The 24,644-nt window shown below is 47.3% G+C and overlaps 1 protein-coding gene across 1 annotated transcript in view; it reads right to left on the reverse strand.

The window, feature by feature from the left end:
* The window catches only part of SPTBN5 (spectrin beta, non-erythrocytic 5), a 1,780,873-nt gene that overhangs the window by 838,376 nt on the left and 917,853 nt on the right, over positions 1-24,644 (reverse strand). The window contains exon 36 of the mRNA XM_069208774.1: positions 7,706-7,855. Coding sequence (XP_069064875.1) covers positions 7,706-7,855 — 150 coding nt within the window. The remainder of the gene's footprint in view (positions 1-7,705; positions 7,856-24,644) is intronic.

The raw sequence follows: 24,644 nt of genomic DNA on the forward strand, positions 1-24,644 counted from the left end.
GCAAACAGCAGGCCACGATGATCTGGCACACCTTCTTTGGTGAGTAGTATAGGGAACCACCTGTCATATGGAGGCACCGGAACCTGGCTCTTCAGGAGGCTGAAGGTCCTTTCTATAACCCTCCTAGTTCGTCCATGTGCCTCATTGTAGCGTTCCTCTGCCCCTGTCCTGGGATTCCTCACTGGGGTCAGTAGCCATGACAGGTTGGGGTAGCCAGAGTCACCTGCACATGTCAAGGGACAACTGTTAGACACACACTAACCATTAGGGACAACCCCAGATCCAGACAACTATTTACACTATATAGGGTCCTTGTCCTCACCTAATAGCCACACACAGTGCCTCTGGAGTTGCCCCATCACATAAGGGATGCTGCTATTCCTCAGAATGTAAGCGTCATGCACTGAGCCAGGAAATTTGGCATTCACATGGGAGATGTACTGGTCGGTCAAACACACCATCTGAACGAATGGTAGCTCTTTCGGTTTCTGTACACCTGTTCACTCCTGCGGGGGGTACCAAGGCCACATGTGTCCCATCAATGGCACCTATGATGTTGGGGATATGTCCCAGGGCATAGAAGTCACCTTTCACTGTAGGCAAATCCTCCACCTGAGGGAAAACGATAGCTGCGCATGTGTTTCAGCAGGGCAGACAACATTCTGGACAACACGTTTGAGAACATAGGCTGGGACATCCCTGATGCTATGGCACTGTTGTTTGAAAAGACCCACTTGCCAAGAAATGGAGTACTGACAGGACCTGCACTAGAGGGGGGATTCCTGTGGGATGGCGGATAGCTGACATCAGGTCTGGCTCCAACTGGGCACACAGTTCCTGGATTGTGGCACGATCAAGTCTGTAGGTGACAATTACATGTCGCTCTTCCATTGTAGACAGGTCCACCAGCGGTCTGTACACCGGAGGATGCCGCCATCTCATCCCCTGCCCCAGCGGACGTGTTCTATGGATGAGAACAGCGAGCAGAGGGTCAGCCAACACAACTTTATTGCACACATTTGGCAATCCGCTATGTGCCTGTCTTAGTGAGTATGCAAGGCCTAGATATGTGTGACGCATTTAAAAATAATGCCATGTGGCCCCCTGAAATGGCGGCTGCCTGACCTGTAATGTGGGACAAGGGGATATGAGGTAACTGTGCTGGCGTTGTACACCGCCGCGGTAGGCGGTCGAAGACCGTGGCGCAATCCTGCATTGGTTAACATTGGACCCTATAGGTCCTAGGATCCAATGATGATGTACGCTGGCTGTGATGGTACGCACCGCCGCGGACGTGACTGCCATCTTCTCTCTGTTCACTCACTTGATACCTGATCTTCAACAGGAGAGGACCAGCAAGTGCTGCTGTGACCTCAGTCTGGAAGCGACGACGGCTCATGTGTCTGGGGAAAGGGCCCCTGCCTTCACATCGGAGGAGTTGGATAAACTGGTGGATGGGGTCCTCCCCCAGTACACTCTACTCTACGGTCCTCCAGACAAACAGGTGAGTACACTGTGAGGATGCTGGATGGGCAATGCCTGTTTGGAGTGGTGTGGATGGGAGATAGGTGGGGGGGATGAAGCGTGCATGATCCGACGGTGAATGTATGTGCGTCAGGGCAAGGGTGGGAACGTGGGCCAATGACTGTGACGGTCCAGACGATTAATGTTGTACCTTTCCCCCTGTACTATTCCTGTAGGTCAGCGCCCACCAGAAGAAGGATATTTGGCGTGCCATCGCCAAGGACGTCCGGGCCCTGGTGGTCCACCACAGACGGAGCACCCACTGCCGTAAAAGATGGGAGGACATTCGCCGCTGGAGCAAGAAGACGGCGGAGGCCCAGCTGGGAATGGCCTCACAACGTGGGAGGGGTGCCCGTCGCACCATGACCCCCCTGATATTCCTGATCCTGGGGGTGGCGTATCCGGAGTTGGATGGGCGCTTGAGGGCATTACAGCAGCCACAAGGGGGTGAGTACAGTCACATCTATCTGACTCTGTGCGCATTGGAGGTGTCTGGGTGTGGTAGGTGGGCTGCGGGTTCCCCTAGGCTAGGGCGAGCCTTGTAGGTAAGGACCCTTTGTGAGGCAGGCTAAGTGGCACCACAACCTCATCAGTAGCAAGAGCCATCTACACCTAGTCAGGCTCCTGTGACGTCCATGTGTGCAGCAATCGGGCATAGGCCATGTACCCCATGTCCCTGTGAGGAACTAGGGAACTCTTAGTGCATGGCGTTGTGTAGAGGGCTGCTGTGTCTGTAGTGTCCGCCAACTGTAGCGGTATTGCATGTACTGAACAAGTCTTTCTACTTTCTTTCCCCCCCTTTTTGTGGTCTCCCTGATCTTGTGTGCATTAGCAACATCAGGCGGAGGAGCTGTGCCACCGGAGCAGGAGGGAGCTGCATCCCAGATGGTCCTGGAGGGCGACACTACGGAGTCAGAATTCACCAGTGGGTCAGAGGGCGAGGGGAGCTTCACGGCGGGGACTGGAGCAGAGACCAGTGTCACCGACTCCTCCTCTGATGGGAACTCTCTTGCGGTGGCGGGCCCCTCTGTGCCCCCTGCATCTACAGGTACAGCCGACACCCCCCCTACCAGCACCGCCCTACCAGCAGCCCCTCAGCGTGTGGGCCCGTGGCCGCTAACCCAGGAGGGTGGGCATCTCCTTCACCCCAGGCACCTCAGCCCCTGCCCCAGTCAGCCCTGCTGTCCTCAGTGAGGAGACTATTGACCTCCTGAGATCCCTCACTGTTGGGCAGTCTGCCATTCTGAATGCCATCCAGGGTGTAGAGAGGCAGTTGCAACAGACAAATGCATACCTGGAGGGCATTCATTCTGGCCAGGCAGCCCAACAGCGAGCATTTCAGACTCTGGCCTCAGCACAGATGGCAGCCATTGTCCCTGTGTCCAACCTCCCCCCTCCAACTTCCTCCCCCCAGACCCAATCCCCAGTACCTCAGCCTATCCCAAGCACACCATTAGACCAGCATGCACAGACCTCAACACACAAGGGTAGCCCTGGAAAACATAAGCACCACACATCCCACAGGCACTCACACAAGCATCATACCCATGCACACATACCAACATCCACAGCCTCCACTGTGTCCCCCTCCTCCATGTCTCCCTCCTCCCTCCCTGTCACATCTCCACTCACACCTGCATGCACTACATCCTCAGCCACTACCTCCATCACCAGCACGCCCATCACCACACACCGCTCACGTGCAATCACCACCCCTACTACCATTCACACATCCCCTGAGTCCTCCACCAGTGTGTCTGTGAGCCCTCCTCCCAAAGTACACAAACGCAGTCACACACCCACCCAACAGCCATCTACCTCATGACAGCCTCCAGCCCATGCACCTTCACCCAAAGTCAGCAAACACCTCCTACAACCACTACCTCTTCCTCCACTCCCAAACCCCCTCCATCTACCTGTCCCAGTGTGTCTAAAAACTTTTCCTGTCAAACCTTGACCTCTTCCCTTCACCTCCCCCACCCCTTCCGTCCCCTAGGGCCCGCCTTTCCAGGTCCCAACCCAGCACCTCAGCCACCACATCACCGGGCACAGTGGTGCCAGCAGTAACCGGATTCTGGAGTGCGCCAAGCAGCAGGGCTGCCAATGTCCCAAGGAGCGAGGCCAAGGACAAACTGAAGAAGTTGCCCACATCCCGGAGGGAGAAGGCCAAAACACCTGCCACCAAGGGCTCAGCCAGGACAACAGCTGGGAGTGGCAAGACAGCTGCGCCACCATCCAAGGTGGGGAAGGGCCTGAAAAAGAAAGGCAAGTCAACGTCGCCGCCAACCTGCACGGCAGACAAGACCGCCACCGGCACCGCCGCCAGCACCCAAGAAACTGAGCCCTTCACCTGCACCGCAGACATTGTGCCCTTCAGCAGCACCAAGGTCAGTGGGCCCGCCACCAGCACCGCCGCTCATGACCCCGCCGCCAGCACCAAGGTCAGTGAGCCCCCCACCAGCACCGCCGCTCAGGACACCGCCGCCAGCACCAAGGTCAGTGAGCCCCCCACCAGCACCGCCGCTCATGACACAGTCGCCAGCACCGAGGTCAGTGAGACCCCCACCAGCACTGCTGCACAATGAGTGCCGCAAGCATCGCCGCTACTGAGCCGGCCGCCAGCACCGCCAGCAGCCACGCCACATCCTGAGCCAGTGGCACCACCTTAGACATGGCTGCCATCCCCAGTGGTCATTCGTACGAGGCTGGTGGTCAGTTCCAGGGGCCTGGCCAGCTTGCATGTTGCACCACCGTCAGTGGAGTGTCACATCCACTACCTCAGTCCTTGGCAGGATGAAGCATTCTGGGCACAAAGCCCCCTCCAGAACAAGTGGAGAAAAGAATCCACTGCCTCTGTCCTTGGCAGGATGAAGCACTCTGGGCACAAAGCCCCCTCCAGACTTGGTCTGATCATCATGTGGTCATGTCTTATCTAAAGCTACCTGCCAAAAAATCAAACAGCTGCTTTCAAGCTTCTCGTATGACTTGCCGTGCTTGGCATACAATTAACTCTGATATATTAAATACCTCTTTAGCCCAATCTATGCTGGAGATGAGCTTGGATCTTGATACTGCCTCTAACTGTGGATTAATACCACTCTTAACCTTCTTGCCCCAAACAAACCATAGATAAACCATAGAGTCTCCCCCTCAGAACCCTGGTTGCACAACAAACTTAGGCTACAAAAACAAACCTGATAAAGATTGGAAAGGAAATTGTGAACCAACTACGATTCCTTAGAAAAAGACTCGTACAAACTGGCCATCCCTGTCAACAACAAGTTGATTGTGAAAGTAAAATCTAGCTAGTTTACATCTAAAATTCAGACCTCCAGTCCACTAAGGAAATTTACGATGTGGTAAAACAACTAACTAAGGTCCTGATCCCAAAAACAACACCTCTGACCAAGTGTTCTGTAACTCCCTTGCCTCGTTCTTTAAGACTAAGATTGTGGTTATCTACAACTTATCTTCCAGCTCTTCATTCACCTCTCCTCTAGAAGAACTAGACAGCTGAGCTGCGCAGGAATCAAATGCAATCATTCCTTCCAATAACATGGCATAGCAAGATAATAGTACAGTCTCTCTCTAGCATGCCCGAAGTGATTATCACATCATAAAATGCTGTTTTGACCTTCTTTTCCTCTTTATCCATAGCATTTGTTCAGTCTTTACTAAGTCAGGTCAAGCCAGGTTCTCCACTTTACCCTTGACCCTCCAGAGTTCTTCACATTGCTCCTGAAACTGTATCCAAGTATCTAACATACATCTTTAATCGGATGCTTGAGACCGGCTACTTTCCGAAAGAGTGGAAAAGAACCTCCATCCTCCCTCTTTCAAAGAAACCTACCTTGGATGCCAACAGTCCTAATAATTACCACCAACCCTTCTCTCGCCTTCCTTTCTTGCATAGATTGTATAGAAGACCATTACTACTGAACTCACTGCTTTCATCAGCAACAGTGGTCTTGTGGATGATACCAATTTGGTTTCAGAAGCCAGCATAGCATCAAATTGGCCCTTAATACTGCCTCTTAAGAAATTACACAAGCCCTAGATGCAGCATTCTACACGGTCAATCAGGCCTACTTATTGTCTGTCTGTCTTTATAATTATCAGGGGTAGGGCTCTCCAGTTTCTGAAATCCCTCTCAGACCAAGAACAGTTTGTCACCCTGGATGACTTCAACTCTCCTTCTTTTTCTTTACCATGTGGAGTCCTGCAGGGCTCTTCACTGAGCCCTTTTCTCTTCAATCTTTATGTGACCCCTTGGCTGATTTGATTGAATCTTTTGGCTTTGCAGTAGTGTCCTATGCCGATGACACCCAGACTGTGGTGTCAGTGGTCAGTAATCCTGATGACACTGCCTCAAGATTCCATTACAGCATGCTGCAGCTTGGCAGCTGGATGTCCCTTAACTAACTCAAACTGAACGCAGGAAAAACCGAGGTGCAAGTGTTTGGCAGGAATACGTCTTTTTGGTCTCCAAGGTGGTGGTCACAGGATATTTGGGTGCTCCGCTCCTCTGTCTCAAAGGCTTAAAACCTAGGGGTTCTCTTTAATAGTAATTTTTATTTTGATGGGCATATCACTACTATCACTTCTTCGTCTTTCTTCATGCTTAAAACACTAAGGAAAATTCTCCTGTTCATCCCGGGCGATCTTTGGAAAAATGTAGTTTCCACTCCTACTACTTTCAAAATAGATTGTGGTAATGCCTTGTTTACTAACATCAAGAGAAGTTGCCTACAAGAACTGAAAATTCTGTGGCACAACTACTCTTGGGAATTCACAAGTTACAATCTGTTTCCAGGGCCCTTCCCAGTTACACTGGCTGCTCATTAAAAAGCAAACAGATTTCAAGGCCCTATGCATCGTCTTTAAGTCACTACACAATGTGGAGAACAAGTATTTCAAACAACGCTTCCAATGGTACACCCCCGGTAGATCAATTAGATCATTGCCAGCTTGTAAGCTAGTAAAAAGATCTAACTGGGGTGAGGCAGTAGGAGCTTCATCACTTTTACTGCTAAGTATTGAACTCAATGCCCCCACATCTTAAGAAAAAAACGGAACTGTTCTTTTTCCCGAAAGCTCTCAAAACCTGGCTTTTCAACAGTAAGAGCTGTTGTTCTTCTGTCATTGCTGAAGTTGTCTGTTTAGGACTGTGATCTGTTTCCAGGGCCATAGTGCCTAGACACCCGAGGGTACTAGAGCACTCTCAGTCTAGTTTTCTAGTTTTCATTTCATCTCCAAGAAGAACAAATGTATTTCATCAGCTGAGCGGCGCATCCTCAAGCAAACCCGACACATTGCCATTGCTGCATTGATTAGACCCAGCGTAGAAGACTGGCATTGCTGCTGAACCCCGCATCTTGAGTTCAATGCATCACCTTTGAAACCACTACTGCACAACGCTTCCCTGGAGGAGGTCCTCACATCCCTTATCAACAGCAGCCTTGCTGATGACATTGAAGGTCTACATCTTAATTTCACTGCGCATGGGATCTGACTCATCACCTCAGCTGAGCAATGCATTCACGACACCAGCCTTAGCGTTGCAAGTTCCGTTGACAGGATCCTCGCCAACAATGCAATAGGACCTGGTACCACAGCCTTGCCGCATCTCGGAACCAACACACTGCATCGGATGTGCGATACATCTTTGCCGCGGAGCGGTGCAAAGCTCTGCAACCAGGATTGAGGGAACTTTGTTCAACAGGCCTCACTGGGTACCTGTAGCTGGCCAGTGCTCCTTTGTGGTCAGCCTCAATTTGTGACGTCCTGGCCCGACATGACCAGATTGTTCCGGTTGATGTTTTTTGCTTCTAAGCACTATTCCATAGTTTGTTCTTTAAAAATTCATAACTCAAGTTCTACGGATTAGATTTTTTTCATTTTGGTCTTGTTTTATTTATTAAATCAAGTTCTAGTTTTCTAACCTGGTGTGGGATCCTTTCTATGTGGTGTCTTCACTGTTTTACTGCTTGAAATGTTGCACAAATACTTTACACATTGACTTCAGGTTAAGCCTGACTGATCTGTGTCAAGCTACCAGAGAGTTAGCACAGGTTACTTGGTCCTTACCCTGACAAGACCTTTGGCTGCTGCTTAACCAGGGCTCACACCCCAGTCAACCAATAACTCAATTTCTCACAGAGATAGTTTGGTGTTCACTCACCTCCTGAGAGTTCAAGATCTTCTCCATGTTATCAGCATCTCGATAGAAGATCTGCTCTAGGTAAACTCTTTCCAGCAACTCCTTTTTCACCCCCCACTGGTGATAAAGGCAGTTGTTCTCCTTCGAAAGTCCCTGCAGCTTGTCCAGAACCTGAAAAAAATGAGACATGAGCAAAGTGAGAACGCTGAATTCAAGATCAGTCCAGGGAAAGGCTGGCTGTCAGCCAGATGGTAAATGGGAATCAGCAACACTATCAGATTGAGGGTATGTGTAGTGGTGTGAACAAGCTCAATAACTAATTGTACAAAGCCACACAACAATTGTTGACAATAGCACATGTCAACAATTGCTTTTGCAGAGTCATCTGCTCACATGCTAATTAGATTATTAGCAAAGACATAAGCTACTTACTGTAATTGTAGTTCTCCAGTACTGGAAACTTTCATAGACTCACATGCTTGAATCCTTTCCGGTCGTCGAGATGGGAGTCCCTGGTGTTATACAAAAGCAATGCTCTAACGTACATATACATTACAGGCATTAGGCCTTTAGCTGAGTAACATATCACAGTCATTTTGTATAATGCACCACACTCCAGAATCCACCAGTCAGGTTACACCACCCTCTAGAACCCTCCTGTGGGAAGCTGTATTCCCTCATCTTTTCCGAGCATTAGTGCTGTTGGAAACATAAAACTGAGAAAATGAAGGTGAGCTCCCGAGGGGAAGCAGGTGGGCCGCATGTGAATCTATGAAAGTTTCCAATATTGGAGAACTACAGCTACAGGTAACTTATTTCTTACTCCAGTATTGGAACTTTCATAGATTCACATGCTTGAATCAGAATAACAAGCAGTAATTAGCACATTTTCTGTTATTAGAAATATAGAAATTCTGCTATTTGTAAGACGGTATCATCACTTCTTACAGGTTATGCTTTAGGCCTTTAAAATATGATAAAAGCAGACTTGTAAAATTACTGAAAATGTGCATTTAAACAGCAAAAGCGGATGGTAGGAACAACAAATGGCTCAACTTCATTGGAACAATGTCGGAGCACTGCCAGTCCAACTGCTGCATCCCTGAGCGGTTTTGTACCAAGGCATTAGTGTCTTGTTAAGGTATGTGCCGTCTTCCACGTTGCAGCTCGTCACATGTCCAGCAATGATATCCTGAAAACAATGCACAGGATGTGGAAATGGCTCTGGTTGAATGTACGTACACCTTAATATCCAGAGGTAGACCCGCTTTCTGATGGCAATGAACAATTGCATTTGTAATCCATCAAGAAATAGTCTGTTTAGTTACTGGGAACCCTTTTCTAGGGTCACTAAAAACTATGAAAAGCTGGTAAGTCTTTCTAAAAAGCTTTCGTTCTGTCCAAATAAAATTTGAAGCATCTCTTCAGATCTAGCAAGACCTCTACTGCTGTTTGAGGTCTTGGAAAGAATGCCCTCAGCACTACAGGTTCGTTAAGATGAAAGTTTGAGGGGACCTTAGAGATGAATTTAGGATTGGTGCGTATAATAACGCTGTCCTCTTTGAATTGCAAAAAGGATTCCTGTATTGTGAATGCCTGGATTTCACTCACCCTATGTGCAGACGTAAGCGCAAATAGGAGTGCTATCCTCCATGTAAGATATTTGATATCCACACTATGTATGGGCTCAAACGATTCCTTCATCAACTGGCCAAGAACCATGCTAAGTTACCATGCCAGAGGATGGGCTTTGACTTGAGGAAAGGACCTAAAAAGTCATTTTAAGAATTGTTTTATGAGCCTCTGAGAGCAAAGAGATGGTTTATCGGACATTCTCCTAAACCGAGAAATGGCTGCCAGATGAACTTTAACAGATGCATGTGCCAATCCTGAGTGTGCTAGTTGAAATAGGTAAGGTAAGATCTCTTCCAGAGAGGATGCATATCAGCAGACCTGCACCACAAACAGAATTGTTTCCACTTTAGGTGGTACGTCTTATTTGCGCTTTCTGCTCGCGGCTTGGCCAGGATTTCCTTGCAATCGTTAGGGATGTTTAAATGGCCGAATTCATTGAACTCAGGAACCATTCAGATAAACTCAGAGATTTGGGATCCGAATGTCTCACTTGGCCATGCTTCATGGTCAGCAACGATGGAACCGGCGACATCTTGATGGATGGACATAGAGACATTAGTAGTAACTCTGTGTATCAATGTTGGCGTGGCAACGCAGGATCTATTAGTATTATCTGGCAGGATTCTGATTTGATCTTGCTGATCACTCCCTGGAGGAGAGGAAATGGTGGAAGCATAGATTCCTGATCAGGCAATCAAAAAGGCATCCCACGACAAAACCTGTTGGTGATGCCAACTTGCGTAAAACCTGCATTTGGCATTCTGAGAGGTCGCAAAGATATCCAAGTTCGGTTTTCCCCACTGGAAGAATATTTTGTCCAGTGTGTTCTGGTCCAATTCCCATTCGTGACTAGATGCTGTCAGTCTGCTTAGAGAATCTGCAATGCCATTTTGATGGCCTAGGATATGTTCTGCCTTTAAGTGCACCCAATGTTGAATGCACCAACTCCATATGGTTTGTGCTTCCAGCGACAACAGATGTGAGCGAGTTCCTTCCTTCTTGTTGATGTAGTGCACTGTCGATGTATTGTCCATTTGACAGACACTGCCGACCCGCAAATTCTTGGAAGGAAGGCTTGTAACGCCAAATGTGCTGCTCTCAGTTTGAGGGTATTGATATGAAGAGTGCTGTGAGAGAGAGCCCCCACATCCGTCCACTGACGCATCCATTGTTATGGTTAACAGGGGAATTTGAGCTAAGAAGTGTAGACCTCCCAAGACATGTGCACGTACCATCCACCAATCGAGAAGCTATCATGAGTGGAGTTACCTGGATTATATCTTCGAAGGACCCTTGCGTCTGTTTCCATTGTTTGTGTAGCTACTTTTGTAGTGGGCGCATATGAAGGTGACAGTAGGGAATCAGATTAATACAAGATTACATCATTCCTATCAAAGATTTGTATTGTCAAGCTGAACGAGACTTTCTTCTTTGTATTCGTTTCGCTAGGGAGATTATCTTTTCTTGTGTGTCCAATGTTGGGTATGCTTTGGTTTGCTCCATATCTAATACAGCCCCCAGGAAGGTTAGCTTTCTCGATGGCTGGAGTACTGATTTCCTTTGATTGAGAGTGAGGCCCAAGTCCTTGAAAAGATGCAAGGTCACTCTGATGGATCTGTGTGCTGACTGGACATTGTCAGCTTTTACAAACCAGTCATCTAAGTATGGGAAAACTTGGTGTCATTTGCGTCTGGGGTAAACTACGACTGGAGCTAGACATTTGGTAAAAATCTGGAGCGCAGACTTGAGCCCAAAGGGAAGGACCTTGAATTGAAAATGCTTGCCGGCTACCATGAATCTCAAGAACCTTCTTTGTTTTGGGTGAAGGGAATATGAAAGTAGGCATCTTGAAGATCTAGGGAGGCCATGTAGTCCTCTCTGTTGAGAAGCTGCAAGATGCCCTGCAATGTGACCATGCGGAATATTTGCTTCTTCAGGTACTTGTTGAGCTGTCTTAAGTCTAGGATCGGTCTCCATAAACAAGACTTTTTTCGAATCAAGCAGAAGCAGTACAAACCTTTCCCCCTTTGGGAAAAGGTTACGACTTCTATTTCCCCTTTCCGTAACATGATCTCTGCTTCTAAGTTGAGCAAACACATGTGTTTTTGTTGCACCAGATAAGGTGTTGGCAATGGGGGTATTTGTATAAACTCTAGGAGGTGGCCAAATTGTATTATATCTAGTACCCATTGGTCCTTGGTTATTTGACGCCAACGATGGAGGTGGTCTTTCAGTGTTCCTTGACGTCTTGATTGTGAAGAGGGAGAGGTAGCCAGCGCTTAAACTCATTCATTGCCTATGACAGGCTTCCTTGCCCTGTCTTCCGGGCCTTCCTCTTTGAGGAGGTCTGCTGTATGCCACCAAAGGTGGTTGCCTTTGTAGATATTGTGGCCTGGCGATGTGGATGTTAGTGGATTATGTTGGATACCTATACTGTTGGTATCCTTCAAGAAATGAAGGCTGCCCTCTTCCCCTAGCGCCACAAAAAGGCATCCTATACTGTAGAGTGCCTAGCGATCTGGCTGCATCCGTGTCTGATTTTCCAGCTTGAAGAACGTCAGGAATTTGCTTTACGAACAGTCCTTCTACATCATAGGGAAGATCTAAAATTTTCTTCTGAACCTTGGGTCAGAAGTTAGTGGCCTTAAGCCCATCTTGACGCCTTAATACTGCTGCCCCAGCTAATTGCCTAAAACCCATGGCAGAGATGTCAAGCGCGCAGTTAATTATTTCTGCAGAAGAATGTTGCTCTTCCAATAGTACCTTTTTGGCTTCTCCCCTGATGCTCTCTGGAAGCTCTTAGAAATAATGAGCAATGTCCGACCATAGCTGCCTATCATATCTTGCAAGTAGCGCCAGAGGAATTTGCAGCTTGTACTACAATGGCAGACATTGAGGGAAAGCGTTTACCAATGTTATTGAGGCGCCTTCCTTCTTTATCTGGCAGTGTGGATAAAGGTGTGGAAGGGTTTCTACAGCGCCATTGTGCTGCTAGTGAGATAACAGAGTCTGGCCTTGGATAACCCATTAGACATGCAGGAGCGTCATCTGTGGCTTTGTACTTTTTTATCAAGCTTAGTTAACATCGCCACTACTGTTGCAGGGTTACGCATAATTTTCAACCCTTAGCTCCAAAAATGGTAAATGATTGGGATAGCCCTGACTGGTTTTCTGTTGGGCTCTTCAAAATCGTACAGGAAACAATCCTGCTGTGCTGCCGGCATCGGTAAGTCAAAGCGTGTGGCTGCCCTTTCCAGTAGGTTGTGAAAACCCCCTATATCCTCAGGAGGAGATTCTAAATAGGAGGCATGGGAGAAGCAGTCTCTGGTATGATATATTCATCCCATTCATCTTGATGGGTGTGGATCTAACCCTCTTCCCCTTCTTAGACTGAAGAAGTTTGGTTTTGTGTAGGTACCGCCTGAGGGGAACCTCATCATTGAGGCGGAGGATATATCTGAGGCTGTTGAAGTTGTTGAGGGGTTGCTGGGATTGTGGAAATTTGTGGTTGCTGTACAGATGCAGATACTGGTGGGAAGCGCTCCCTGTAGTCTGTCAACATAACATGTAGATCTGACACCAAGTTGGAAGGTAGACACACCATTACCTGTTGTGGATGGGATGATTGGTCATACTACTGTTGGTCATAATGTGAGTTATCGTCAGCATATTCCTGACATTTGACATACAGTTGCAAAGGGCTTCTAGCCACTTCATATAGCCCATCTTCCTCCGCATCATCCTCATCCTAAAGGTGGGATGGTAACGGTTTAGAAACTTTACTCGGAGATGTGATGGATGGCATCAAATAAGGTTTTTGAAAGCTTTTTAAGTCCTGTATATTCCATCGACAGGAAAAGAGGCAATGTTGATGGTCTCCACCGTCTTGTCTGTATTTCTATATTTGATGAGAGGTGAATCGTAGTCGTCGACGGTGGTGGCGTTGACAAGTTGTTCATCGGAGTGTCATTGATGGAGGTGCTGTCGACGGCAGAAGCGTCATCTCTGAAGTCGTCGACAGATCGTTCGGCGATCAGAGTATCGACGACTGGATGATTGTTGACAAGGTGTGACGAAATGGAATGTATCGTTGACAAAGATGAAAAGACCGTCGACAATGACTCGGTTGATGCTGCTGACACACAGAAATAGTGACAATGGTTGATGTTATTGTCGACGCCTGAGCCGTCGACCGGAATATCGTCGACGGTGCAGCCGTCAACGGAGCGGAGGCTGGTTTTTTGAACATGTGCTTAACCTGCAGGGGCGGCGTTGGGGGCTCAGAACGAGATTCCTTTTTTGATTTTGAGAAGGAATCTGACTTTTTTTTTCATCTTATCCGTCTGCAACAAATGTTTCTTTGAAGGGCTACAAGTTTTTGAGGACCGCCAAGGGGCTTAGCTGTGTGCCAGAGGTGTGCCAATTATGGAAACAATGGTACATTTTTAGAGAAGGAACACTGGTGCTGGGGCCTGGTTAGCAGGATCGCAGCACACTCTCAGTCACGTCAGCATCAATATCAGGCAAAAAGTGGGGGAGTAACTGCAACAAGGGCCATTTTCCTACAAATGGTGTCTGTTTTGGTTAAGAGAACAATTGCAGTAGGTTGTCAATTTGCAACAGCATGCACAAGGAGCCTAGCAGGAGGGATGGTAAGGCACATTTAAATATGTATAGGAAAATGAGTTACTTACCTGTAACTGTGGTTCTCCAGTATTGGTATCTTTCATAGATTCACATGCTTGAATCATTCCCCGTCGTCGAAGTGGGAGTCCCACGGTACATAGAAAGCAGTAAATAGAGAAAAAACTGTTTTTTTTTTTTTTACTGAAATCCATAGGAAAAAACACATTCAATTGTAGAACTATCAGCCTCTTTAAAAAGAGCCCAAACTTCAACCAATCAGGCGTGACCACCTCCTTAGAACCCTCAGCACAGAGGCTCAGTCTGTCAGATTTCTCCGCACTAGAGTACACAGGAAAAAATCCCAGAAGGTGAGCCTCTCTGGGGAGGAGGGTGGGTCGCATGTGAATCTATGAAAGATACCAATACTGGAGAACCACAGTTACAGGTAAGTAACTCATTTTCTTCTCCAGTATTGGGGTATCTTTCATAGATTCACATGCTTGAATCAGAATAGCCAGCAGTAAGAATAAATTATTATTTCTTTGTAGTACCAACAGAATGCATAAACATAATGCATGTTGACTGAATGTATATAAGCAATTAACATCTGCAAATTAAGTGCTAATCATATTAAATACATGTAGTATCCATCTATTATATATATATATATATATATATATATATATATATATACACACACACATATATATATATATTTATATATATATACATATATATCTATCTACACATAAATATGTATATATATATATATACATACACCTCTATCTAGTAAAAAACATGTGTATCCATAACTGCACATATGCAAGTGTATACTTTAAATTATACGTCAAACAATACACAGAGGACGGAGGGTAAAGATTATAGGCTCACCTTATGTGAACAAATTGCGCAAAACTGCTTGTCCTACCGCAACATCCACCTTGTCCGTAGCTTCCAGGCAGTAATGCTGGGTGAAAGTATGAGCACGTGTCCATGTCGCCGCACTGCAGATCTGGTCCAAAGGTATTCCAGCGAACAGAGCTGTGGAAGTGGATACTGCTCTAGTGGAATGCGCCCGGACATTAGATGATAATGGCTTCCCCGCCAACTGGTGGGTCAACTGAATGGCATAAGAAATCCAGCACGCTATAGTTTGTTTAGTAACTGCGTTACTGTGATTGACCTTTCCATAGCTGATAAATAATTGCTCAGATTTACGCAAACCACTTGTTCTTTCTATATAGAACTTTAAACAGCGTTTAATGTCTAACGAATGCAGAGCTCATTCCGCTGCCGTTTGAGGATTTGGAAAAAATGTTCGTAGAACTACTGGTTCGTTTAAGTGAAAAGATGATGGAACTTTAGGTATAAACCTTGGATTTGTTCTCAAAATGACCACCTCTGGCTTGAATTGAAGGAAAGGTGGAGAAATTGTAAAGGCCTGAATATCGCTGACTCTCCTTGCCGATGTCAAGGCTAAAAGAAGGGCAGTTTTAAAAGAAACGAACTTTAGATCCACTCTATGAATAGGCTCGAATGGATGTTTCATTAATTGGGAGAGTACAATGTTCAAATGCCATTGTGGTGCAGGACGATGAATTGGTGGAAACTTTCTGGACAAACCTTTAAGAAACTGTTTTATTATTCTGGAGGACCAAAGAGAAGGTGACTGAGATGTTCGTCGGTAACGTGATATGGCAGCCAAATGCACCTTAATCGATGAATGTGAAAGACCTGATTTAGCTAAATGCAATAAATATGGCAAAATTTGTTCAGGAGATGATGTCAGAGGATGGATGCTGGAAGCCGCGCACCACAAACAAAACCTCTTCCATTTGAATTTGTATGTGCGATTAGTAGACTGAGCTCTGGCGCAGGCAAGCACCTCTCTGCAATCCGGAGGAATATTCAATCCATTGAATTCATAGAATTCAGGAGCCAGGCTGATAAACGAAGAGATGTCGGGTTGGGATGACGAACCTGACCCTGGCTCATTGTCAACAGATCTGGTATTGCCTTCAGCCGAATGTGAGGTTGTTCCGATAGCAATAGAAGTTCTGTGAACCAGAACTGGCGTGGCCACCTGGGAGCGATTAGAAGAATCCTGCATTGTTCCCTCTTCATCTTTAGCAGAAGTCTCGGGATGAGTGGAAGCGGGAGAAAAGCGTATGCATAAATCCCTGACCATCTGATCAAAAACGCATTCCCATTCGAAACGCTCTGCGGACGCCAGCTTGCGAAGTTTCGGCATTTCTTGTTGTCTTTGGTCGCGAACAGATCTAGAGTGGGTTTGCCCCAAAGACGAAAGAGACTGTCGAGAACCGATTGATTGAGTTCCCACTCGTGGCAGCTGGTTCGGTTCCTGCTCAAGGCATCTGCCCAGGTGTTGGTGATCCCTGGGAGATGTTCTGCTCGGATGGAGATTCGATGCTGAATCACCCAATGCCACAACTTCTGCGCCTCCAGAGATAATGCCCGAGATCTTGTCCCTCCCTGCTTGTTGATATAATGCATGACCGTGGTGTTGTCCGTCCTTATCAACACTGAAGAGTCTCTGATGTTCGTGAGGAAGGATTTGAGTGCCAAAGCCACCGCTCTTAACTCTAATACATTTATGTGGAGAGTTGATTCTTGAGTGGACCATTTTCCCCTCACGGAAAGATCCTGTAAATGAGCACCCCATCCCTCCAGGGATGCGTCTGTTGTTACTATGTGCATGGTCCTGTCCTTCAGAAATGACAGTCCGTCTGAGACGAGGGGAGTTTCTTTCCACCACCTGAAAGCTTGTTTCGCTGCAGGGGTGATTTGTACTAGCTCGTCGAAAGAGCCATCTGTTTGTTTCTATTGGTTGTCTAGTTGTTGCTGAAGAGTCCTCATGTGCAGACGACAGTTCCTTATCAACGGAATGCAAGATGATAGTATCCCTAGAAAAGACTTGTAAGTCTGCACTGAAACGTACCTTTTTCTGCTGAGCCGTGTTGCTAAGTTTCGAAGTTTCTGCCTTCTGTCCTGCGAAGCAAAGGCTTTCGCTTGTAAATGTCTAAGATGGCTCTTAGAAACATGATGTTCTGAGTGGGCTCTATGTGAGACTTGGGGTAATTGACTGTCAAACCCAAAGCTCCGAAAAGGGAGAGACATGTCTCTGTGTCTCTGGCAGCCTTCGACGCTGTACGTGCCTTTATTAGCCAGTCGTCTAGGTACGGGAACACCTGTACCCCTAATTGCCTGAGGGGGGCTGCCACTGGCGCCAAAACCTTGGTGAACACTCTTGGAGCCGACTTGAGGCCAAACGGAAGCACTCTCAACTGGTAGTGAATGCCTGCGACCCTGAACCGCAAGAATTTCCGATGATTGGGGTGAATTGGAATGTGGAAATATGCGTCCTGAAGATCTAACGAGGTCATAAAATCCCCTCGGTTGAGCAGGCTCAGAACGTCTTGAAGAGAGATCATGCGAAAAGATTGCTTCTTGAGGTATCTGTTGAGCGAAGGAAGATCGAGAATAGGCCTCCAGTCTCCGGTCTTCTTCCTGATAAGGAAAAAACGGGAGTAAAAACCTGTTCCCCTCTGGTTTCTTGGCACGATCTCTATTGCTCCCTTGCTCATTAAGATAGCAATCTGTTCCATAAGCTCGTTGAGATGGGCTGGCGGGGGGCCTCTTGGTGGTACTTGAGGAGGAGGTTGGTTGAATTCTAGTGTATGCCCCCGATTGATGATATCCAAAACCCATCTGTCTGTTGTTATTCTGGACCATTGGTGCAGAAATTCGGAAATTGTGCCCCCTATGTGAGTGTTGATATAGGGGCTGGGTGCAGGCACTTGATGAGGGTCACTGCTTTCTAGCTGTTTCTTTGGTTCTGAAAGCAGACTTTCCTCTCGTTTGTTGTCTGAAGCGAGCTGATGATTGTTGACGAAAGGAATGCGGCTGTTGCTGGCCATAGGTTGAGCGAAATTGCCCTTGGTAAGAGGAGTAAGATATTGTTGAAAACCTCCTCTATGGGAAAAGGTTCCTCTCCCTCTCGCTCCCCGAAAGGGTTGCCTTTTGTACTGAAGCGTTGCAAGTGACCTGGCTGTTTCAGTGTCTGTCTTAATAGACTGCAATGCATCGTCGACATGTTTGCCAAACAAAAGCTCGCCATCATACGGCATATCCAGAACTTTCAGTTGAACTTCCGGCCTAAAAGAGGTAGCCTTTAGCCACCCTTGGCGTCTGAGTACCGCCTCCCCGGCCAATTGTCGAAATCCTGTGGAGGAAACATCAATGGCAGAGTCTATGATTTCAGCCGAAATCTTTTCTCCTTCATGCAGAATTCTGCGTGCCTCTGCCCTACTGGCCTCAGGTATCATATCAATGAATTGTGACATGTCCGACCACATTTGACGATCGTATCTCCCAAGTATTGCTAGAGAGTTGGCTGCTCTAACAGTGGTGGCAGCCATAGTTGACATTTTTTTACCTATGGAGTCCAGCCGCCGTCCTTCCTTGTCTGGAGGGGCAGTCTGAGAAGCTGACGGATTCCTGGATCTTCTCTGAGCTGCTTGTGAGATAACCGAATCCGGCTTAGGATGGCTGATTAGACATGCTGGGGAGTTCTCAGGTGCCTTATATTTCTTTTCTAGTCTGGGCAAGACTGCTGGAATGGAGGACGGATACTGCATGACTTTTAAGCCCTCTTCCCAGATGAAATCGACAATGGGAATGGCCCTTAACGATTTTCTAGTGTCTTCTTTAAAGTCATAAAGAAAGCAATCTGATTGTTTTGACGTAATCGGTAGCTGGAATCTTTTAGCAGCTCTCTCCATGACACTATGGAAACCCCCAATGTCCTGCGGTGGAGAGTCTACTGGCGGTGGTGTAGACAGAGATGGAGTCTGGATCTGATACTCATCCCATTCCGGTATTAAAGAGTCTAAGTCCTGTATCTCCCCTTCCTCCTGTTCCTCCTCGGATGACGGTGACGCAATACCCTGAACCGATGGAGGTGCTGTGGTAGGGTCTGGGAATCCGGAAGGCCTAGCTGGAGTGGACACTGGTGTCTGTGGAGGCTGTACCGGTGTAGAAGAACCAGGCGGGGGAAACCTCGCATAGTAGTCCTGCATCATTTGCTGAAGGTTGTTAATCAATGATACCGGCATTTGTACAGTCTGTTCTTGTTGTTCGAAATGCCCCTGTTCCTGTTGGTGGGGAAAATGCTGGAAATCCTCCTCTTCATCTTCCTCTTGGCATTTTATACGTAGTTCGGACGGAGTACGCGCTACCGAAAAAATCCGTCATCAGAGTACCCATCGCCATCATCATCATCATCAGCAAAAAGATGCTGCGGAGGAACGGGTGCAACCTTGCTGGGCGATGTATGCGATGGCAGCAATAAAGAGGACCTGCTTTGCACAGGTAAAATCCTTTGCGGTAGGTAAGGAGATGTTCCAGGAAAATGAACCGTCGACGGAACTGTCGTCGACGGAGCACTCGTCGATGGTGTCCTCGTCGACGGTGCAGGCGTCGACGGAGCAGGCGTTGACGGAGCAGGTGTTGACGGGGCCGTCGGTGTAGTTGGTGTCGGTGGTACCAGTGTCGACGAAGGACCCGTCGACGAAGCTAATGTCACTACGTCACCCGTCTACGGGGTTGTCGTCGACGGAGTTTTCGCTATCAGGCGCGTCGATGGAATCTTCGTCGGCGAAACCGACGGCGACCTCCTGAATTTCTTCATCGATGAATGCGTCGACGGCAAAGATTTTAGCTTCTTACCCGTCGACGGCTTCTTAGTGATCTTCAAAGTGTGCGACGACGACGGACCATACTTTAGACTCACCGATGTTATCGTCGTAGATGACAGCGGAGACGAAGTCACTATCATCGGTGATGGAGGAGCTGTAAACGTAGCCGTCATCGTAGTCGTCGTCACAGGTAGACCTGTCGTCCACAGAGCGCTCGTCGACGGTGTAGATTTTTTGGACGTCGACGGAGGCAGTGAACTTGAAGGCTTTTTAAGCTTCTTTGAAGAAGAAGCAGGTGTTGATGGTTCTGAGTGAACCCTGCCACATGCTACCTTGGATGTTGAAGGTAGATCCCCGGTGTCCTTAAAAGCATGCAGCTTCTTGGCTGACTTACTGCTTGTAGGGGATAGGCTCTCCACAGACCTCTTTCTTTTCTTTGAGGCCACTGAAGTGTCACTCTCCTCTTCAGAAAGAGCTTCTCTTGCCTTCTTTTTCTGGAGCCAAAGTAGGAGCCTGGCTTCTCTGTCCCTCAGAGTCTTGTTAGGAAAGGTCCTGCAGATCTTACAGTCCTTGACCTTATGCTCTGGATGTAAGCAATAGATACATTCTTTGTGAGGGTCCTCACAGTGAAGTCTCAATTTGCCACAGGTCCCACAAGGTCTAAAAAGACATTTTCTTGTAGACATGATGGAAAAAAGTCTTGTAGAAAAAAGTCAAGTGAAAATTTCTAAAGATTTCTCTTGAAGAGATGGAAAACTGAGCAAAGCTCAGGGAGACTCCCTTACACACGACGTGCGGTAGAAAATCTGACAGACTGAGCCTCTGTGCTGAGGGTTCTAAGGAGGTGGTCACGCCTGATTGGTTGAAGTTTGGGCTCTTTATAAAGAGGCTGATAGTTCTACAATTGAATGTGTTTTTTCCTATGGATTTCAGTAAAAAAAAATAAAAAAAAAATTTTTTTTCTCTATTTACTGCTTTCTATGTACCGTGGGACTCCCACTTTGACGACGGGGAATGATTCAAGCATGTGAATCTATGAAAGATAGCCCAAGTCTGGAGAAATATTAATTATATTTTGCAATCACATTATATACAGATAAGGATATATGACAAACAGGTCTCAGTTATGAATGCCTCATAAAATTCTAAAACACGTGCAAGTCTATTGTTGGATTTTAACCTATCAACTCACAGCATTGTACACGTCTTTGCCTGTGTAGGAAATGCCTCTGTTGGCATGGTTAGTCCCTAACTTGTTGCCTTTTGTTGATGCTAGTTATGATTGAAAGTGTGCTGGGACCCTCCTAACCAGGCCCCAGGTGATGGCGAATCCTGCTGCCAAGTGGATCGGAGTGAGGGGCGGACTAGGAGGGTTTGGAGGCTGCAGCGGGGGCAGGGGTAGACTGGGCAGACTTCTGGTTCCGTGTCCCATGCCCACGTGGGATTTCGTGTCCCCGGCCACGCAGTGGCTGACCTGCATGGGTTGCGCGGAGGCTGGGTGGGGGTTGCGACAGGGAGCCCCTTCCATGGCCACAAAAGGGGCGAAAGGCGGGCTGATGGGGCAAGGGGCAGCAGAAAGGCCAAGGGACTGAGCTGTAGCCCGAGAGTCTTTGAATCTCTCCAAAGCAGAGTCCGCCTTGTATCCAAAGAGACAGGAACCATCAAAGGGCATGTCCATTAGAGACTGTTGGACATCCCCCGAAAGACCAGAAGTACGTAACCAGGCATGGTGTCTCAAGGCCACCGTTGTAGCAATCGATCTGTCCAGAGAGGTGGTCGTGTCCAACCCACATCGGATCGTGAACTTCACTGCATCTCTCCCATCGTTGACAGCTTGGGAGACGATAGCAAGGGTGTCCTCCGATATCTGCGGCAGAACGTGCGTGAGTGTATCCCACAGAGTGTGAGTATAGCGGCCCAAAAGGTAGGCAGTGTTTACGAACAGCAGCGTGAGACTGGAGGAAGAAAACATGTTCTTCCCAAATTGTTCCAGCCATCTTGATTCTCTATTCGGGGGTGCAGAAGGGAATGCGCCTGTGGAAGAGCTAGCATGGATGACAAGACTGTCAGGCGGGGTGTTGGGGCAGGAATTTAGGGTCGTTCGGGGCAGGCCGATGGCAGCGTGCGATAGTCCTGTTCACAGGAGCCCCTGTGTTGGGTTTGGACCAAGTACCAAAAAGGACATTGGTGAGGGATTCATTGAATGGCAAAAGAGGCTCAGATGTGGAAGCCTCTGGCTGAAGCACCTCCGTCAGCAGACCGGACCTGACCTCTACAGTAGGTAGCTCAAGGCCAAGGACTTCAGCCGCCCTACTGACCACTATCGCATAAGTCGCTCCTTTCGCCGTAGCCACGGTAGGAGGAGACAGCATGCCAGCATCTGGAGAAGTGTACAGTCCACTGGCCTCGCCCAATTCCTGTGCCCAGTCCAAAGATGGGTCAACCTGGTATTCATAAGGGTCCAGGGACCCCTCCCATAAGGAGAAGGGTCCAAATCCGACCTGCGGTGAGTAGGATCCATCGAAGACAGAGGTGGCGGCGGCCGGCGTCATTCCTACTCCGAGTCATCGGGGATAAGGATCGGGTCGTCGTCGATGGTGGGCACTACTGATTTCGGACCTTCGACAATCGAACCCGAGCCGGGGACGGTCTCAGTGGTACAACCGGCATCATTGCGGATCCAGAGAGGATCTCCTTGGCCGGAGCCGAAGCCACCAGCACAGAACCCGAAAGTCCTTGTCCGAACCCCTTGGGCCCGAAGGCGCCATATTGCGATCGGTCCGCCCAAAAATGAGGTGCATGGCCTCATAAAACTCCTTTAATTGGGCAGGGGTCGCTCCGGCTCCTGGAAATTCGTGGAAGAGCGGGGCGGAGCAGACCCAGAAGTAGGCTCTGAAGACAGAGTCCTCAAGCGTTGACGCTCCTCCCGTGTCGGATCAGCCGAGTGATGGGGTGAAGTCGAAGGGCGAGGGGACCACTTCGACTTCTTCTTCTTTTTACCTGTGTCCAAAGACTTAGAGGACGAAGAATGGTGGTGGCTTCGCGAACAGTCTTGAGACCTTCCCCTCGAGCGATACCGGGACCTACGTGTAATCGAGCGCCAGGCCTCCATGAGCTTGTGGGCCTGCTCCCTCAAGGCCTTAGGGTGCATTGCCCGGCACTTGGAGCACGACTTTGGGTAGTGGTCACGCTCCAAGCACCACAAACAGACCCGATGCGGATCTGTCACCAACATCATGTGATGACAGTCCTTGCACGGATTGAAACTGGTCTTCAAGGACATCTCGATGCACCAAAAACTCATCAAAAAACTCGAAACAACGGTCGAACTCTGTCAAAAAGAGACCAGGATAGCTCTGTCCGGATCAGCGCGTGGCGCGGAAAGAAAAGAACTGATGGCACTGCGCTGAGGCAGCGTCTATGTACTACTCCCAACGTCATCACAGCGACTACAACACAACGACGCCCACGGAGTCGACTGACACGCAAGGGTATTGCTCGAAGAAAAAATCTCCGGATCTAGTCTGACACCTGGGGGAAAATTCTAAGGTAAGAAATCTGCAACTAGAAGTCTCTATCAGATATATATTTTTTTAATTTTGTGAATCCACAAACTTGACCTTACAGCTACACTGCAATGCTGCAATCACATGATCGGAACAAAAAACACAAAAAACATAGAGTAGGTTCCATCTATGTTTGCGGTTCCGGAGAGGTTCGGCAGAGCTGAACATTTAAAAAAAAATAAAGAATAAACTTAATAAAATTATGAATGTATATACTTACAACTTTTTTTTTCCTTTTTTAACCATATTTTACAACCTTCTGCTTCCATTGCTCTGTTTTTCACTTCTTTCTCCTTCCTGTTCCTGACAATTTTTTTAATGCCATCTCTTTGCTTCTTCCCCATTTTCGCTGTGCCTTCGCCTCACTTTTCCCTCATTCTTACTGCTCTCTCTTTGCTTTTCATCCGTTTTGGAATGTCTTCGGATTGATTTTCCCTCATTCTCACTTATTTTGTCTTGACTTTTCACCTGTTTTTTATATTGCCACTCCTACGTTTTTCCTCGTTATTACAACCACTGACTCAACTGCATAAAACAGAAAATAAATTACACACCAATTCACACACCAACATTATCACTTACACACCTATTTAGAGCCCTATTCAGCTACTCACATTCCACTTATACATCCATTGAGGTACTCACATACTCACTTTCACACCCATACAACCACAATCAACTAACACACTCATACAATTTCACAGCCGCTAACATAACTTATCTTACAATTACTATTATTTATTTCTATTTTACTACAAATAGTAATTTAAATTAACTAGTAAATTATTATATATGTTAGAATATAAGAAATGTTTACAAAACACTTCTTAGATGATGTTATCAGTGATGTCATCAGAGATGTCAGTGACCAAGTTATGAGTGATGTAATATGTGAGGTCATTAGCAGTGCATTGCGGGGGAGTAAGTTATAGTTAGGTGAGGTCATTATAACCAGGGCCACTGAAATTATGTGACTGAGCGGCCGTGGCGTTTTTCGGATAATTATAGATTTGTCATATCTGCCATATAATTCATCTTCTGCTGCATAATCTGCTGATTTAAATTTAAAAAAAATTTTGTTTCTAGCTCAAACAAATCAAAAGTTACTAAAAATGCTGCAACACATGTTGCCACGCAGTAGAAGGCCTTTTGCAAAGGTGCACTGGTCACATTCCTGTTGCTTACTGCTATATTTGTTTGTTAAACTGATACTAATCAGGTGCAACTGTAGTGAATCCTAGTTTGTTTTAATGGGATACATGAGTTAGCTTAGCCCGTGGCTTGCAGACTTGTGCCCTCGTCACCCAGTGACTTTTACCCTATTTAGCTTGCTCTGTTTTAGGGAATTTATTTAATTAAATATTTTAAGATGGCTGCCTTGTTTTGAGTTAGGCCCATGTTTTAGTTTGCATTATC

This window comes from Pleurodeles waltl, chromosome 9, assembly GCF_031143425.1.
Source record: "Pleurodeles waltl isolate 20211129_DDA chromosome 9, aPleWal1.hap1.20221129, whole genome shotgun sequence".
In the NCBI taxonomy this organism is placed as follows: domain Eukaryota; kingdom Metazoa; phylum Chordata; class Amphibia; order Caudata; family Salamandridae; genus Pleurodeles; species Pleurodeles waltl.